At 41.3% G+C, this 15,664-nt stretch overlaps 2 protein-coding genes across 7 annotated transcripts; one reads left to right on the top strand and one right to left on the bottom strand.

Annotated features, from left to right (window-relative positions):
* Positions 1–2,063: 2,063 nt before the first annotated feature.
* LOC108970620 (mediator of RNA polymerase II transcription subunit 14) lies at positions 2,064–12,506 on the bottom strand. 6 transcript variants are annotated; one of them, XM_018936115.1, is made up of 17 exons: positions 11,953–12,506; positions 11,729–11,861; positions 11,351–11,650; positions 11,157–11,289; positions 10,586–11,089; positions 10,303–10,510; positions 9,974–10,133; positions 9,650–9,908; positions 9,303–9,568; positions 9,017–9,233; positions 5,655–5,756; positions 4,658–4,962; positions 4,401–4,592; positions 3,098–4,339; positions 2,758–3,027; positions 2,556–2,688; positions 2,064–2,459 (listed from the first exon to the last, which is right to left on the bottom strand). In XM_018936115.1, the coding sequence occupies exons 1-17, from the start codon at positions 12,117–12,119 to the stop codon at positions 2,449–2,451; spliced, it is 4,602 nt and encodes a 1,533-aa protein (XP_018791660.1). In that variant the 5' UTR covers positions 12,120–12,506; the 3' UTR covers positions 2,064–2,448. The 6 variants fall into 6 exon arrangements, with proteins under 6 accessions (XP_018791660.1, XP_018791659.1, XP_018791655.1 ...); XM_018936114.1 differs by having other exon boundaries at positions 2,064–2,486; positions 2,583–2,688; XM_018936110.1 differs by lacking the exons at positions 2,556–2,688; positions 2,758–3,027; positions 3,098–4,339; ... (1 more) ...; positions 4,658–4,962; positions 5,655–5,756 and adding exons at positions 5,839–5,944; positions 6,014–6,283; positions 6,354–7,595; positions 7,657–7,848; positions 7,914–8,218 and having other exon boundaries at positions 2,064–2,486; positions 8,915–9,233; positions 11,953–12,291; positions 12,421–12,485.
* Positions 12,507–13,048: 542 nt separating this feature from the next.
* Positions 13,049–15,660, top strand: LOC108970629 (protein ABHD16A). Its single transcript, XM_018936125.1, has 10 exons — positions 13,049–13,273; positions 13,345–13,398; positions 13,520–13,830; positions 13,886–14,046; positions 14,108–14,263; positions 14,352–14,614; positions 14,672–14,853; positions 14,927–15,069; positions 15,163–15,287; positions 15,350–15,660. Exons 1-10 carry the CDS (start codon positions 13,214–13,216, stop codon positions 15,458–15,460), a joined length of 1,566 nt encoding a protein of 521 aa, XP_018791670.1. The 5' UTR covers positions 13,049–13,213; the 3' UTR covers positions 15,461–15,660.
* Positions 15,661–15,664: the final 4 nt, after the last annotated feature.

Genomic DNA, 15,664 nt, shown 5'->3' with positions numbered 1-15,664 from the left:
GTGATACTGTGTTCGATGGGAAACATCAAGAAGCCTTCTGTCGTAGTCCAGAGTGCAGTGTTCTAACAAATTCGCAGCTTCCGTGTCTGCGTCTTACTACATCCAGGCGATCATATTGGTGCGGCGTAGTAAAGGATTTCTTCAGTCTCAGAGGCAGCGTCGATTTTCTCGTCGAGTTCTCAAATAGCGTTGTGTGATTGACTGTGTCAAAGACTTTTGGCAAGTCCAACGATACGAGGATCGTCCCCCCGTCCATCTTTGCATGTATGACACAAAGTGCTTTTCGGAAGCCATGCTAGTGGCTTGCTAGGCTCAGGTGGTATATGAAGTTCGGCAGTAATAAGGCAAGTGTATTCACTACTGGAGAGAAGAAAGTTATAGAACGATAGGACTCCCCTTTTTGAGCAGGTTTCAGTAGGGCGACAACTCTTCCGATTTTGCTCACATATAATATATTTGAAGAGTGGTCAGCATCGGCATGTCAATTTCATGGATTTGGAGGATTTTGTTTTGCTGATTAAATTGTAAAATCTGTGTCTAAAGGCCTGATGATGATATATCCTATATATGGCTATATCCATTACATGTATGACACCTAGTCGAGGTGGAGTTTTGATGGAGCCTTTTGGCGTAGCAGAAAAATTAATCCGGGCCCGGGTTGGACTCACTGCCAGCACTAGTCAGGTGATTACGAAGCAACTCTGCTGCCAAGCATTGCTCCAATGATGACATACTTATAATAAGACTTACCGATCTAAACGGATTCCATCTCCGAAATAACAATCCTTGGCCCGATAAAATCCGGCTCAATTCCAGAAACTTAGAACCGGCTGTTGTGGGAATTGTATTGAGTTTGTCATGACAAAAAATCGTTAAGGAATTTGACATGGCTTAATGGTCGAGGCAACGCTGAAAAATTGCCCGGATCGGAAAATTAAAACATATACATATGTAACTACCATTCAAATCTAAATCTAGTGTAATCGGCTCCCAGAACTGTAAACAAGTTTTTCTCAAAATACTGTTTTCAGAGTCCGTGGGAAAACTGCTTCGAAACGGCTTGACTTATCGGCTTGAAATTTTTATATGATCTTCTTTGATATAGTTCTCAGGTAATTATCGAAATAAAAATATTTTCAGAATAATTTCAATTTTTTATATCACGAAGTTAACACCTTTCACAAAAAAAGTACTTTTTTGGATTTTGGATTTGAGATAGTTTTTAGCAGAAACATTTTCCTGATCGCCAAGTTCATTTTTCCTCGTGTGCCTAGCAGGTCGACAACCAGTTCTTTCAAGATCGTCAGATCCTTTTGGCCTAGAACTATTTGCTTTTAGCAAAATGCACCTTACCCTAATCGTATGGGTTCTTACTGGACTCTGTCTAAAAGGTATTAATGCGGTGAGGCTAAAAATTTTATCGGGCGCTAGYTGTCAAAGTTGTATGGAAAAGACTGAAGTGGAAGCATGCAGGCACTGTCTCCTCCATTAACTAACTTTTGAAAAACTGAATCGGACACATCGCGGCGAACCAGGAGACAAAGCCGAAGCTGATGTTAGCCGTCTCATCAAATTCGTGATAGGCTCAAAACGTTTTCTCGGTTTGTAAGGGTCTAATGATTCATTATATAGAAGGTTTTAGGTACCACAACGAATCGGAGTTTAATCTGTTCATATCCTTAGACTTCTTAAACTAACCTAACATAAAGTTGAAAATCGTAATACCACAAAAAATGTTAAACTTGACAACACTTCAACCGCAATAGACGCTCGATTTGAAAAACTCATTTTCGGGAAAATGACGACCCACGCGCCTCGATATTTTAGCGGTTTAGACAGTGAAAAAATCTTAGACCAACCTACCCCTTAAGGTATTTGATTATTGTGTATCAGRCTATTAAGAAGGCATTCTGAAAACTACACTTACCTAACCTCGAATTTAACTAAAAGTCACCCAATTGAAGGATATTTGTCTAGTGAAATATTTAAATAATTTAAAACGCCGTTGGTTTGTTGTTGTTTTTTTTTTTAACTATTACAATATGATTTTTATTTAGCACTTTTTTGGGTGTATGAAGAGAAAAACTGCAGTTATTTGCGGTAATTATAATATATTCAGCAATCTTAATAAATATGATTTTTCGTCAAATCATTAATTAAACTAATTTCCAAACATTTATATATATATATAAGCATATGTATCTTAATCTTTGCAACTGTTATGTAAAATTTTGTCATTGTTCGACGATTTCCTACACAGTCTTCCCTCAAAATATGTCCAAAATATAAAACAAAAACAACAAATGTTCTGAAGKTAGTCGGAGTTAAAGGCCGGTTAATTTGTGTCCCATCTGYTTGCGCGTTGCGTGTGCGCTTAGCTTCTTAGTCGCCGCCAGCACTGCCAGCACAGTTGTTATTCTTGTTTACCGTGCGGCGTTTGCGCCTTCATCACTGCGGACCTTGATTTTGTGCCATTTGCGGGTAACCAGGACCGACTGGCGATGGGCCCATCTGACCCATTTGCTGCATCGGCNTGCGCCTTCATCACTGCGGACCTTGATTTTGTGCCATTTGCGGGTAACCAGGACCGACTGGCGATGGGCCCATCTGACCCATTTGCTGCATCGGCGAGTGCATCATMGGATTCGGACTGGAACCCACCACTTGGCCGACCGGTGGTCCAATATTCTAGYGCAGAAAGATGCAAAGAAATTAGTATAAGTTTGAATATTTAGCAACTTACAGCTAGGCGCTCACCTGATTTGGCGGCGGCACGTCGTTTGGCAGCTGCAGATTGGTTAGCAAATCCAAAACGGCTGGGAAGAGCGAGCACTGGCCATGCTGAACGCTGAATTCGGTGAAGCGGCGCAACAATGCGCTGGCGGCATTCATGGCCGGTGACTGCACCTGTTCTCGCCGCTCAACCAACTGCGTAATATTCGAAGTTAGATCGTAAACCATTGGCAACAGCAACGTGGGGCTATCCTTCCACTCTTTGCCCTTGTATGGTATGCGTGTGATTTGCAACTGGAAGCCAAACAAATCAACAACCATGCAATTACGAAATGGATTTATGGCAAAAAACAACAATACTTACGAAAAAGAGAATCTTTAACTTGCAGATATAGATGCCCGGCGTACCAATTGGTATGATCGCCGCCRATGGTGGCACGCGCATGCAGAATTGCAAGGCCCACTTCAGTTGATCGCCCATTACCTCGGGCTTGAGGTCGAGGCGCATAATTTGCACAAAGTCCTTGAGTACTTGGCCCGGACAGCTCAGCACGCGACAGAAAGCAGTCATAGCGTTCGGCCGATATGGTGGCGCCACCACACGCAAATCGAAGAACTGTTCCAGCACTAACAAATCATCGGCGCTCAGCTGGAATGGTTGCTTGCCATCCGGTGTGGGTGGTGTCGGCAAATGCTGTGCCTTCAAATGCAACGACTCCATGTGCATTTGATTTAGCATCACCTGGAATTGCAGGCCGTCCACCTTGAAGAGCACCATGCCGGGCTCATTGGAATTGAGTGGCGTAATCGATTCGTCACCTTGTATGTGCCGTTGCAGCATGCGACGCATGAATACACAACCCAAAAAGCGTTCCAATGGACTAATTTCCGGACCAGTGATATCTTTGTTGGGATGCGGACTGGGCCGACAYAGCGTCTCCAATGCTTCGTGCGTGAGTACCGTGGGCACTGCGCCGGCCCACGAACGATTCGAGGGCACACGTGACATAGCCGAAGAGGTGCCTGTGTTGCCGCCAGAGTTGCCGCTTGGTTTATGCTCCGGACTCTGACCCGGACGTGGTGATGGCCGCGGCATGCTTGGSGAACCGGGCCAATTTGTGTTAGCCGGTGACATGGCGGTAAACGGTGAATCCTGATGGCCCTGCATATACAATGTATTCGGACCGGGRCTGTGGGCCATATGTGGGCTTGGTTGTGGATTTAGTGGTGATGATGGCATAAGACCACCGGGTGATGGATGTGGCATGTGGTGTGCGGGTGGTGAGGTTAAATTGAAATTCGGATGATTTGGATTGTTACCACCGCCAGCGTTGGCAGATGGATGTGGACTCGCTGGCGTGTGTGGATTTGAGCTGGATGGTGGAGTATGAGGTGCGGGAAAACGCAAACCACTGTCGCGTGGTGACTGTGGACCACGCATRCCACCACTTGTAAAAGGTGATGAACCACCGGCGCCAGCGCCAGACACACTGCCCGGACCACAGTAGTTGTCCTCCATACCTAAAGGAGAGGGTGGATTGTCATCCTCACTTTGTGAACGACCACGATACACGGCATTTTCATCGACATGTTTCAAGAGGAAACCCTAAAAAATTAGAGAGCCATTTTTAGAAATCTTTCACGTAATGAACCGTTAATGGACTCACTTTCAACCCTTGTATTGGTGTGAACTCATCAATCAAATTACGATCGAAGCGCGAGTATGCGCCATCGCGAATCGATACTAAACGGCCATTGCGCATGCGTATCTCCAGGCAGTAAATAGCTTGATATGTCAAACGTATGAGACAGGGCGACTGCGGTAGTATGCAAAACGACAAGATAGGTACTTGCGGCCGCTGTGTATATGAAATGAAATATATATATTATATATATGTATAAGTAATCGTAAAAAGATACATACTGGTATGCCCAGAAGTGGTATGATGGGCAGCTTGGAAATGGAACTCAGCGGAGTGTATGTTTCATGCAGTATTTGCACAATTTGGGTAAGATTATGCTGACGATTCAGGTGCGAGGCTAACTGGTCGCGCATCATAGAATGTGCGTTCACCGCCGAAATGCCGCCAACGTATATCAAACGGAAGCCATTCGTTTGTGCGCACCAAGAAATGTTGCAAGTGACTTCCTTCTTAGGTCCATAGCCCAACAGAACATTCATGTAATTGTACGACTTAACGCTAACCATATCGGCGAGGTTCAGACGCTCTAGAAGGAAAAGTAAATAATTATTTTGATAAAAACATGAAAAAAAAGAGTTAACTTCGGCTGCACCAAAGCTTTTATATAAAAACCCTTCACAAGTGAATTTCTTATAACATAAAAGCGTACAAACAGAAATTTATATTTATTTTGATGTTGTTGTTGTTCTAGCGGGCACCTTGTCGCCATTTGGATGGTAAGGATTAGCTAAGTTGTTGTCGACGTCCATATTGGTGCGGCGTAGTTAGGGATCGGCCGGCCGATTGCCTTGTAAGTTGCCAACAACTTTTCTTTGTCCTTTCCCCATGTGCTGCCGGCTAGCGACTTGAGAATTTTGTTGCGGCAATGTACTTTAGTAATAATCGCGGTCGTGTGAAGAGTAAAAGAGCACAGGCTGTCGAGTTATTAACAGTCGAATTATCGACTAGTCAAGTCTGTACTCCTTCGTCCAGTTTGTGAATATGGTCGCTGACGTCTCAGTTGGGGAGAATGTTAGGTTCGGTGCAGCGAGGATGCGAAAAAGGTCAGGGAGATAGCCGTTTACATTTGATTGGTCAATTTGTATGACAGGTATATCCCAAGGTGATTCAATATATGCGAATTCGCCGAATGAGCAACTTTTAGGGATCAATATCTCAAAAACTAAGGGACTCCTACACATACATATATACAACAGAACAGACAGTATAATTACTTACTATTTTTCACATGCTCGGCGAAATTAAAAACCAACGTGTAAAGGTAGACAATCTTCGACCAGTCGCGCAATAAATCGTCAACGGTCTTCACGAAATCATGATTTGCCTGCTCGTACGTCAAATAAACTGTACGACNTGCGCCTTCATCACTGCGGACCTTGATTTTGTGCCATTTGCGGGTAACCAGGACCGACTGGCGATGGGCCCATCTGACCCATTTGCTGCATCGGCGAGTGCATCATMGGATTCGGACTGGAACCCACCACTTGGCCGACCGGTGGTCCAATATTCTAGYGCAGAAAGATGCAAAGAAATTAGTATAAGTTTGAATATTTAGCAACTTACAGCTAGGCGCTCACCTGATTTGGCGGCGGCACGTCGTTTGGCAGCTGCAGATTGGTTAGCAAATCCAAAACGGCTGGGAAGAGCGAGCACTGGCCATGCTGAACGCTGAATTCGGTGAAGCGGCGCAACAATGCGCTGGCGGCATTCATGGCCGGTGACTGCACCTGTTCTCGCCGCTCAACCAACTGCGTAATATTCGAAGTTAGATCGTAAACCATTGGCAACAGCAACGTGGGGCTATCCTTCCACTCTTTGCCCTTGTATGGTATGCGTGTGATTTGCAACTGGAAGCCAAACAAATCAACAACCATGCAATTACGAAATGGATTTATGGCAAAAAACAACAATACTTACGAAAAAGAGAATCTTTAACTTGCAGATATAGATGCCCGGCGTACCAATTGGTATGATCGCCGCCRATGGTGGCACGCGCATGCAGAATTGCAAGGCCCACTTCAGTTGATCGCCCATTACCTCGGGCTTGAGGTCGAGGCGCATAATTTGCACAAAGTCCTTGAGTACTTGGCCCGGACAGCTCAGCACGCGACAGAAAGCAGTCATAGCGTTCGGCCGATATGGTGGCGCCACCACACGCAAATCGAAGAACTGTTCCAGCACTAACAAATCATCGGCGCTCAGCTGGAATGGTTGCTTGCCATCCGGTGTGGGTGGTGTCGGCAAATGCTGTGCCTTCAAATGCAACGACTCCATGTGCATTTGATTTAGCATCACCTGGAATTGCAGGCCGTCCACCTTGAAGAGCACCATGCCGGGCTCATTGGAATTGAGTGGCGTAATCGATTCGTCACCTTGTATGTGCCGTTGCAGCATGCGACGCATGAATACACAACCCAAAAAGCGTTCCAATGGACTAATTTCCGGACCAGTGATATCTTTGTTGGGATGCGGACTGGGCCGACAYAGCGTCTCCAATGCTTCGTGCGTGAGTACCGTGGGCACTGCGCCGGCCCACGAACGATTCGAGGGCACACGTGACATAGCCGAAGAGGTGCCTGTGTTGCCGCCAGAGTTGCCGCTTGGTTTATGCTCCGGACTCTGACCCGGACGTGGTGATGGCCGCGGCATGCTTGGSGAACCGGGCCAATTTGTGTTAGCCGGTGACATGGCGGTAAACGGTGAATCCTGATGGCCCTGCATATACAATGTATTCGGACCGGGRCTGTGGGCCATATGTGGGCTTGGTTGTGGATTTAGTGGTGATGATGGCATAAGACCACCGGGTGATGGATGTGGCATGTGGTGTGCGGGTGGTGAGGTTAAATTGAAATTCGGATGATTTGGATTGTTACCACCGCCAGCGTTGGCAGATGGATGTGGACTCGCTGGCGTGTGTGGATTTGAGCTGGATGGTGGAGTATGAGGTGCGGGAAAACGCAAACCACTGTCGCGTGGTGACTGTGGACCACGCATRCCACCACTTGTAAAAGGTGATGAACCACCGGCGCCAGCGCCAGACACACTGCCCGGACCACAGTAGTTGTCCTCCATACCTAAAGGAGAGGGTGGATTGTCATCCTCACTTTGTGAACGACCACGATACACGGCATTTTCATCGACATGTTTCAAGAGGAAACCCTAAAAAATTAGAGAGGCATTTTTAGAAATCTTTCACGTAATRAACCGTTAATGGACYYACTTTCAACCCTTGTATTGGTGTGAACTCATCAATCAAATTACGATCGAAGCGCGAGTATGCGCCATCGCGAATCGATACTAAACGGCCATTGCGCATGCGTATCTCCAGGCAGTAAATAGCTTGATATGTCAAACGTATGAGACAGGGCGACTGCGGTAGTATGCAAAACGACAAGATAGGTACTTGCGGCCGCTGTGTATATGAAATGAAATATATATATTATATATATGTATAAGTAATCGTAAAAAGATACATACTGGTATGCCCAGAAGTGGTATGATGGGCAGCTTGGAAATGGAACTCAGCGGAGTGTATGTTTCATGCAGTATTTGCACAATTTGGGTAAGATTATGCTGACGATTCAGGTGCGAGGCTAACTGGTCGCGCATCATAGAATGTGCGTTCACCGCCGAAATGCCGCCAACGTATATCAAACGGAAGCCATTCGTTTGTGCGCACCAAGAAATGTTGCAAGTGACTTCCTTCTTAGGTCCGTAGCCCAGCAGAACATTCATGTAATTGTACGACTTAACGCTAACCATATCGGCGAGGTTCAGACGCTCTAGAAGGAAAAGTAAATAATTATTTTGATAAAAACATGAAAAAAAAGAGTTAACTTCGGCTGCACCAAAGCTTTTATATAAAAACCCTTCACAAGTGAATTTCTTATAACGTAAAAGCGTACAAACAGAAATTTATATTTATTTTGATGTTGTTGTTGTTGTTGTTCTAGCGGGCCCCTTGTCGCCATTTGGATGGTAAGGATTAGCTAAGTTGTCGTCGACGTCCATATTGGTGCGGCGTAGTTAGGGATCGGCCGGCCGATTGCTGTAAGTTGCCAACAACTTTTCTTTGTCCTTTCCCCATGTGCTGCCGGCTAGCGACTTGAGAATTTTGTTGCGGCAATGTACTTTGGTAATAATCGCGGTCGTGTGAAGAGTAAAAGAGCACAGGCTGTCGAGTTATTAACAGTCGAATTATCGACTAGTCAAGTCTGTACTCCTTCGTCCAGTTTGTGAATATGGTCGCTGACGTCTCAGTTGGGGAGAATGTTAGGTTCGGTGCAGCGAGGATGCGAAAAAGGTCAGGGAGATAGCCGTTTACATTTGATTGGTCAATTTGTATGACAGGTATATCCCAAGGTGATTCAATATATGCGAATTCGCCGAATGAGCAACTTTTAGGGATCAATATCTCAAAAACTAAGGGACTCCTACACATACATATATACAACAGAACAGACAGTATAATTACTTACTATTTTTCACATGCTCGGCGAAATTAAAAACCAACGTGTAAAGGTAGACAATCTTCGACCAGTCGCGCAATAAATCGTCAACGGTCTTCACGAAATCATGATTTGCCTGCTCGTACGTCAAATAAACTGTACGACGATTGCCTTGCTCYTTTTGATGGGTRCTCTGCAGCGGTGTGCTGTAAAATACGAACTCGACACCCCAATTGCGCATTTGGTTKGATTTGTTCATTTGCGAACGTATGGATATCGAGAGCAAACGCTTCAATAGATCATTCATGATCGGTTTCTCCAGAACTGGCAATGACGAACTGGTGGAATTCTGTAGAAAATAAATATATATAGTAACTAGGTACATATTTCGAGTATAAAATGATGTGCTCAAATATACCTTTTGATCTTGTGGCTGCTGACCCGGCATGGGGAGCGCAAGTATCTTCAGTACCAGCGACGCTGCATTSGCTTCTACTTGCAGGCCGCTATGTGGTATTTCGCGACGCGATAACTCCTGCGCTAAATTCAAGAACGGTATTTTTTCATCGCACATGGCAATGACATGCGCCAATTCGGGTATAAAGTAAGCTGGATAAATTGTTTTTTGTTGCTTGGCAGGCGGGCCGATTTCGCTGTTTGCTTTGCGCTTATGTGGTGGCAATTCTATGCATAGACGATGAAAATAGACAACGCCAATAAATAGAAAATAAATATATGAAGATAAAAAGTGAAATTAATAACTACCATCGACATCGGTTCCAGGTCCGTGTGTGGCCACGAAGGTGTCGAATTCTATTAGACGCAATAATTTTGTATAAACCTTAGGMACCTCTGCGCTAACAGTGGGTGGATGTGGCGGTGGATTAGAACTGGAAACCAAACGTGTATTTTGTGCTTCCTCAGTTGTCACGTCCGCCTCAGTGGTYTGATATGCAACAAAGCCCAAATGAAAAGTGTATTCCATTTCGTTCGGCGTGTTGGATTTCTCTTTTAGTTCCACAACCTAGAAACAAACAAAAATATAATGTCATTTGGTTGCTCTTTAKGTATGAATATACAGTCACTTGCAATTATAACATTAGGATGACGATGCAGTTTGACATAAATTTTATGTCGGCCTGGTTGCATGAGCGGATTGTCRGGCAGCGAAAGAAAAGGTAATGTTTCTGTGGTAGCTGCCGGTAAATGTTGCAAGGTTTTTTCGCAACGACGATGAGTTATCCAAAATCTGCAAAACAGAATAGCAGTGTTGAAGTTTACATCATTACAMTACATGTACTATATACATATATGCATGTATATATATAAATATGAATAAAATATATATGAGTGAATCATATGTATACTATATATATGGAATATTTTCGAAGAAAATGTGTGTAAATTAAATTTGTTACCTCAACTCAGACATGATTTGCTGTAATTTACTTCGATCGCCATTCAAGCAAGCTTGCATTTCCGGCATGATGGGGCAGTCTAAATGCTTTGGCACGTGACATCTTAGCATGCCGGTGTGTGTGTCAATAGTTATATGCACTTGTTCAGCACGCAAACAAGGCGTCAGCACTGGCACAGTCAATATAGCGGGAGTTCCTTGTAAATTGACTACCAAAATACGAAGTTATTATGAATATATTTTTATTTTATAAAGATTACAYAATTTTATGCAATTACACTCACAGTCGACATCTTTCAAAAAYGACTGGAACTCCAATTTTAGATCATTGAGTCGTGAAACGGAACGTATATACACCGTATACACAATTAAACGCTCCATCGAAAGATGATCGGAACGTACTGCACGATCAGCGACCTCTGCCGACTCCTTTGCGCCCAGTGAGGGTACGTGTACAACAGCAAGTGGTCGTCCGATTTCATTAGGATCCGATTGTACGGTTAAACGATAGCCCAACTCAGATTTCGAATCTTTACTGGTAAGTTCTCGCCAATAGGATACTGTTATTTTTACGCCAGGTACGTACTCCTCTACATTAATATTGTCATCTAAACGTTCATAACTTAGCCGCAGTGTTTGTGTRTAAAGTACTTCTAGTTGCAGCGATTGACAAAAATAGTGCAGACAATTGTAAACTTCGCTAAGTGCATTTGGATTTTCTACCAAGCGTGCTTGAATAAGTTGATGAATATAATTTACTTGCAACTGATGGACCARTGCTTTGCCATCTAAGAAATAATTAAATAAGACAAAATGTATATGAATGATTAAAAAATTATGAAAAAATCGTTATACCGCCAGTTTCTTTGTCCTCAACAAGTATGTCGATATCCAAAAGTCGCCATGGTACATTGTTGCCATCCCCCATGACAGTTAGCGAAACATTAAATTCGTGCTTTACTTCAAAGGTTACACGTCCATTTTTGATCTAATACAAATAATTTTGCAAATATAAAAAAAATTGCTTTCTGTTTTTTATTTGTATTTACCTTAAATTCTCTCATTTGCGGTAGCAACTTGCCGGTAACTAACCGATGTTGTATTACTTGATTTAGTCTTAAAAGCGTTTGTTTCTTTTCAGCAGGAGTTATGGGATCTGGTGGCACAATGCGTTCGCGTATACATGTGGGAAGGCGGTTATATGTACCTGTAGTAAGTACCTCAACAGCTGCAGGGATATGAAAATTTGGTAGACGCGCTCGTATTAGTGTCTCACGAGACATGCGGGCCAACATATCAGCAGTTTCAATAAAAAGCATATTTTGTTTGTCCAGGAAGCTCATTATATTCTGTCAATAAGAAAAACATTATCAATATATCCATACATAAATACAAAATTTGAATTAAAACGACTTATTTATACTTACGGCCGATTTATCTACTTTAGAAACTGAATTCGCCCATTTGACCAAAGAAATCAGACGTATAAATAGCTGCCGCGTTCGTGCGGAAAAATTGTAAATTTCGATTTTTCGCTCCATGTCCGTTTTTCGCGGAAGCCTATTAGCCACAAAAATTAATATATTAAGATATCAATATATATGTACGTAATGGAAGTYGAAAATAAGTACTCATAATAAAATTTACTTACAGTTCAGCAAGCACAGTAAGATCATGATAAGTTCTTTGTATAATAAAATCAATTAGTACTGCAAGTGAAATTGTGTTCATACGTGGACCRCCCTCCTGACCGGAGGGTAGATAACCAGCCATCGGACCTTGAAATTTTCCCTCCAAGGGCTGGGGCGCCGGTGCCATATTGTAGTTAAAACAATGTGCACAATTTTAGAATTGGCACTTTTCTTTATTACACTATTCGCTTAAGAAATATTTGATTTGTGAACTAAAATAAATKATAGTATATATGTTATGTAGTATGCATCATTAACTTTCCAAATGAATGATTTGGTTTCCTTTTGTCGGTACTTTACTAAAAAAATATATATAAACATCCAATGTACTCAATAATCAAGAGATATTCAATACAGCTTTGTAGTTATATTTTTAGTTTATCTTTCACTGTTCTGATTAATTGTGTGCATTTTATTATTATCACCACCTAACTAATAATTTTCTACAATCACAGAAAATAATTGAAAATATTTTCACAAGACGCGACGAAAAATTAATACGAGGCACGCTGAAATGTCATTTTGCTACCTGTCAAAAAATGCACTTATTGTTGCCGGACTATTTTAATTATAATATACGTATGAGTAARAGTAAGAGTAAGTTCAGAAACACCAACTTTTGTGGCAGCAACTCCTACGTTTGGGCATGGAAAAAGGGAGAGCACCGATAACAGGGCCAGCTTTTGTGCAAATTACCGCTTCTGCGACATGGAGCCTGAAACTCTAGAACACTTTTGCAGATGCAGGATAAAAGCTATAGGGTACATATTTCCAAATAGCATCACATCGCCTCAATAGCACCAAGAAATATATTGCAGTTTATCAATATGGTGGGTCTAAGGTAGTTATTCGACTTAGGACAGCTTAAGTTGGCGGTTATTTATCTTACTCAAATGTGCATAGGCTTTGTGGCACATCACATAAGAGCTTGCCAATTCACTCACCTGTCAAAAAAAGGCATACACTTAAAGGCGTATGTGTAAGGATTCAATTTTACCCTCAAAATTTTGTTAAACTATAACAAATTTTATTTTGCAATATTGGCAACACTGTTTGTACCAGCTGGATTTATTACAAAATTTTAGGTTTGTCATTTGCGACACAAATTAGGAAATACTATCTTTCTAATTTTGTTGTTTTGAGTTCACTGTAGTCATTTTGATTTACTAATTGTGCATAATTAAATCACATTGTTGAAAAGTGAACTCTGACCTTACAGCAATGGGTTTTTTTAGTTACGTGTTTGGACCCAAATTATATCAGGAGTATGGTTTGGATAAGGTAAATATATCTATATATAGAGAAATCTATCTWTAGTTTTCTAAAACACGTAAACATAATCTGATTTTTAGAGACTTTACGAGCCTGGTGGCTTGGAGCGCTTTGGTGATCAAATAATATCTACGGTAAGTTTTCTCAGCAGTAWATTAATGTGTTAACATCTTCAGGCATACATATATTTTACACAATTTAACTAGTGGCTATATATGATGTTTACATTTATGTATATGATTTTTTCAATTACAGCTTTCTTTAATGTGGAATATTAGTTATTATACGTCACCGTTTATAGTGACTTTCTTGTATAAAAGAGGCTATTTGGTGGCAGATTCAATTTCGTCGTTCGCCAAATTCACTACCAGTATTGGTATTATTGTTGTTATAACACTGTGTATCCGTGGTTTCGGTCGTACACAGTCCAAATCATATGTAAAAATGATTAGGGCAATTGAAATGTCCAAGCTATCTTCTGATGAAGAAACAAAGCGTGYACTTCGAAAGTTTGATTTTGATTTCAGTTCATGGCAGGTAGACTTCGATGCACGTAGTGTGCAAGGGTGAGAGTACCGTGATTGAAATTAAGAAACAAAATAATTCTAACAATCATTTCAGAGATGACAAGAAAAGACAATTGTTATCTGCCAGTAGCCGCGACAGCCGTCAATTGAGATTTGCTAATTTACCTTGCAAACTTGCAGCTTATTTTGCCATTCACACTTTTGGAATTAGAATGATTTATCCTGGATACATAAAAATATTACAAAATTATTTAAGTAAGCATTATTTTATAAAAAAAAAGTAGGCTTCATAAACATTTATTATCTCTATTTGCAGATAGTTTTTTGATAGAAGGACGAGCAAAATTGGTTGAGGAGCACAATGCCGTGAGATACAAAGTAAAAACCGTTGATTACAATGAGATCGACAGCATTTTTGTAGACAACCGTCAAAACAGCCTAAATGGCAATACCCTTGTAATTTGTTCCGAAGGTTTGTTCTTTATTTTTTTAAATTTCGCTTAAAAGTTTAAAGCCCATTGCTAATAATACTTTTGATTCGTTTACGTAAAATTTTAAAGGAAATGCCGCTTWCTATGAAATCGGTATAATGAGTACCCCACTCTCGCTAAAATATTCGGTATTAGGTTGGAATCATCCTGGTTTTGCCGGTAGCACTGGTGCACCGTATCCCGAACAAGACAAAAACGGCATTGATGCTGTTGTGCAATTAGCAATTCATCGTCTTGGTTTCGCTGTTGAAGACATCATTTTGTATGGTTGGAGTATTGGTGGTGTGAGCACATTGTGGGCATCAAATTTATATCCCGACGTCAAAGGAGTGGTACGCATTATGTAATAATACATTCATTCTGTGAAATTTATGTCCATATTTATTTAGATTTTGGACGCAACATTCGATGATATATTGTATCTGGCTCAATCGCGAATGCCTGAGAGCTTATCGGGCATTGTCAGACTTGCTATACGAGAATATTGCAATTTAAATAATGTGGAATCTATACAAAATTATAACGGACCAATATCTCTTATACGTCGCACGGAGGATGAAATTATTTCAGAGTATGTTGACTTTTGCTGATACCATTTAGTTGCAGTTTACTATTCATATTAATTACTTTTTCAAATTACAYAGGGATAATCGAATTGAAACAAATCGTGGCAACTACTTAGTTCTAACTCTTCTAAAGTATCGTTATCCGTCAATATTTCAAACGAGTCAGCTAACACGGATGAAGAAACTTCTATCACGTCCTGTGGATCCGAAGAACTTTTCAAGTAATTTATTCTACTAATAAGTTGATTTTTTGACTACTGTTTTTGTACTCCAAAGGAATCATATCAATAATATGCCATCATTTCAAATTTTAGTAACCAATGACGGTCTCTGTATGTCACGGCTCATAACGTATGCTTCCGATCAAGGTAAATCATTTCCAATGCAAATTGGTAAGGATTACCCAGAGGAAACGCGCGACCAAATGGCCGATTTCTTAGTGAGCATTCGGAAATATTATTATTTTCGAGATTTATAATTTCTTGTTATTTTTTGTTGCAGCTGAGGAAGCATTTTCGTGACTACAAATCTACACATTGCACCCCATTACCCAAAGATTATTTCGACATTCCTTGGGACATTCCCACTGAAAACGGTTTTGTTTTTACTTAATTTACTTTACGAATTTGCCATGACAGACGATGAGCAAAATCATTAATTGTACACAAAGCCGAAAAGTACTAAATACCGTTACCATTGCTAGTCGGTAGACATGTTTTGGTTTTGTATACGATGAGTATGAAGGCATTTAGTTTTTACTTTATCAATATATTATTGTCTAAGTTAGGTAACAAGTTTTATTTTTTGGAGCGCTGT

The sequence above is a fragment of the Bactrocera latifrons genome, unplaced genomic scaffold (assembly GCF_001853355.1).
Source record: "Bactrocera latifrons isolate USDA-ARS-PBARC rearing strain unplaced genomic scaffold, ASM185335v1 scaffold_302, whole genome shotgun sequence".
Lineage (NCBI taxonomy): Eukaryota > Metazoa > Arthropoda > Insecta > Diptera > Tephritidae > Bactrocera > Bactrocera latifrons.
Note: the sequence above shows the minus strand (reverse complement) of the source record. Positions and strands in the feature narration are given on the sequence as shown.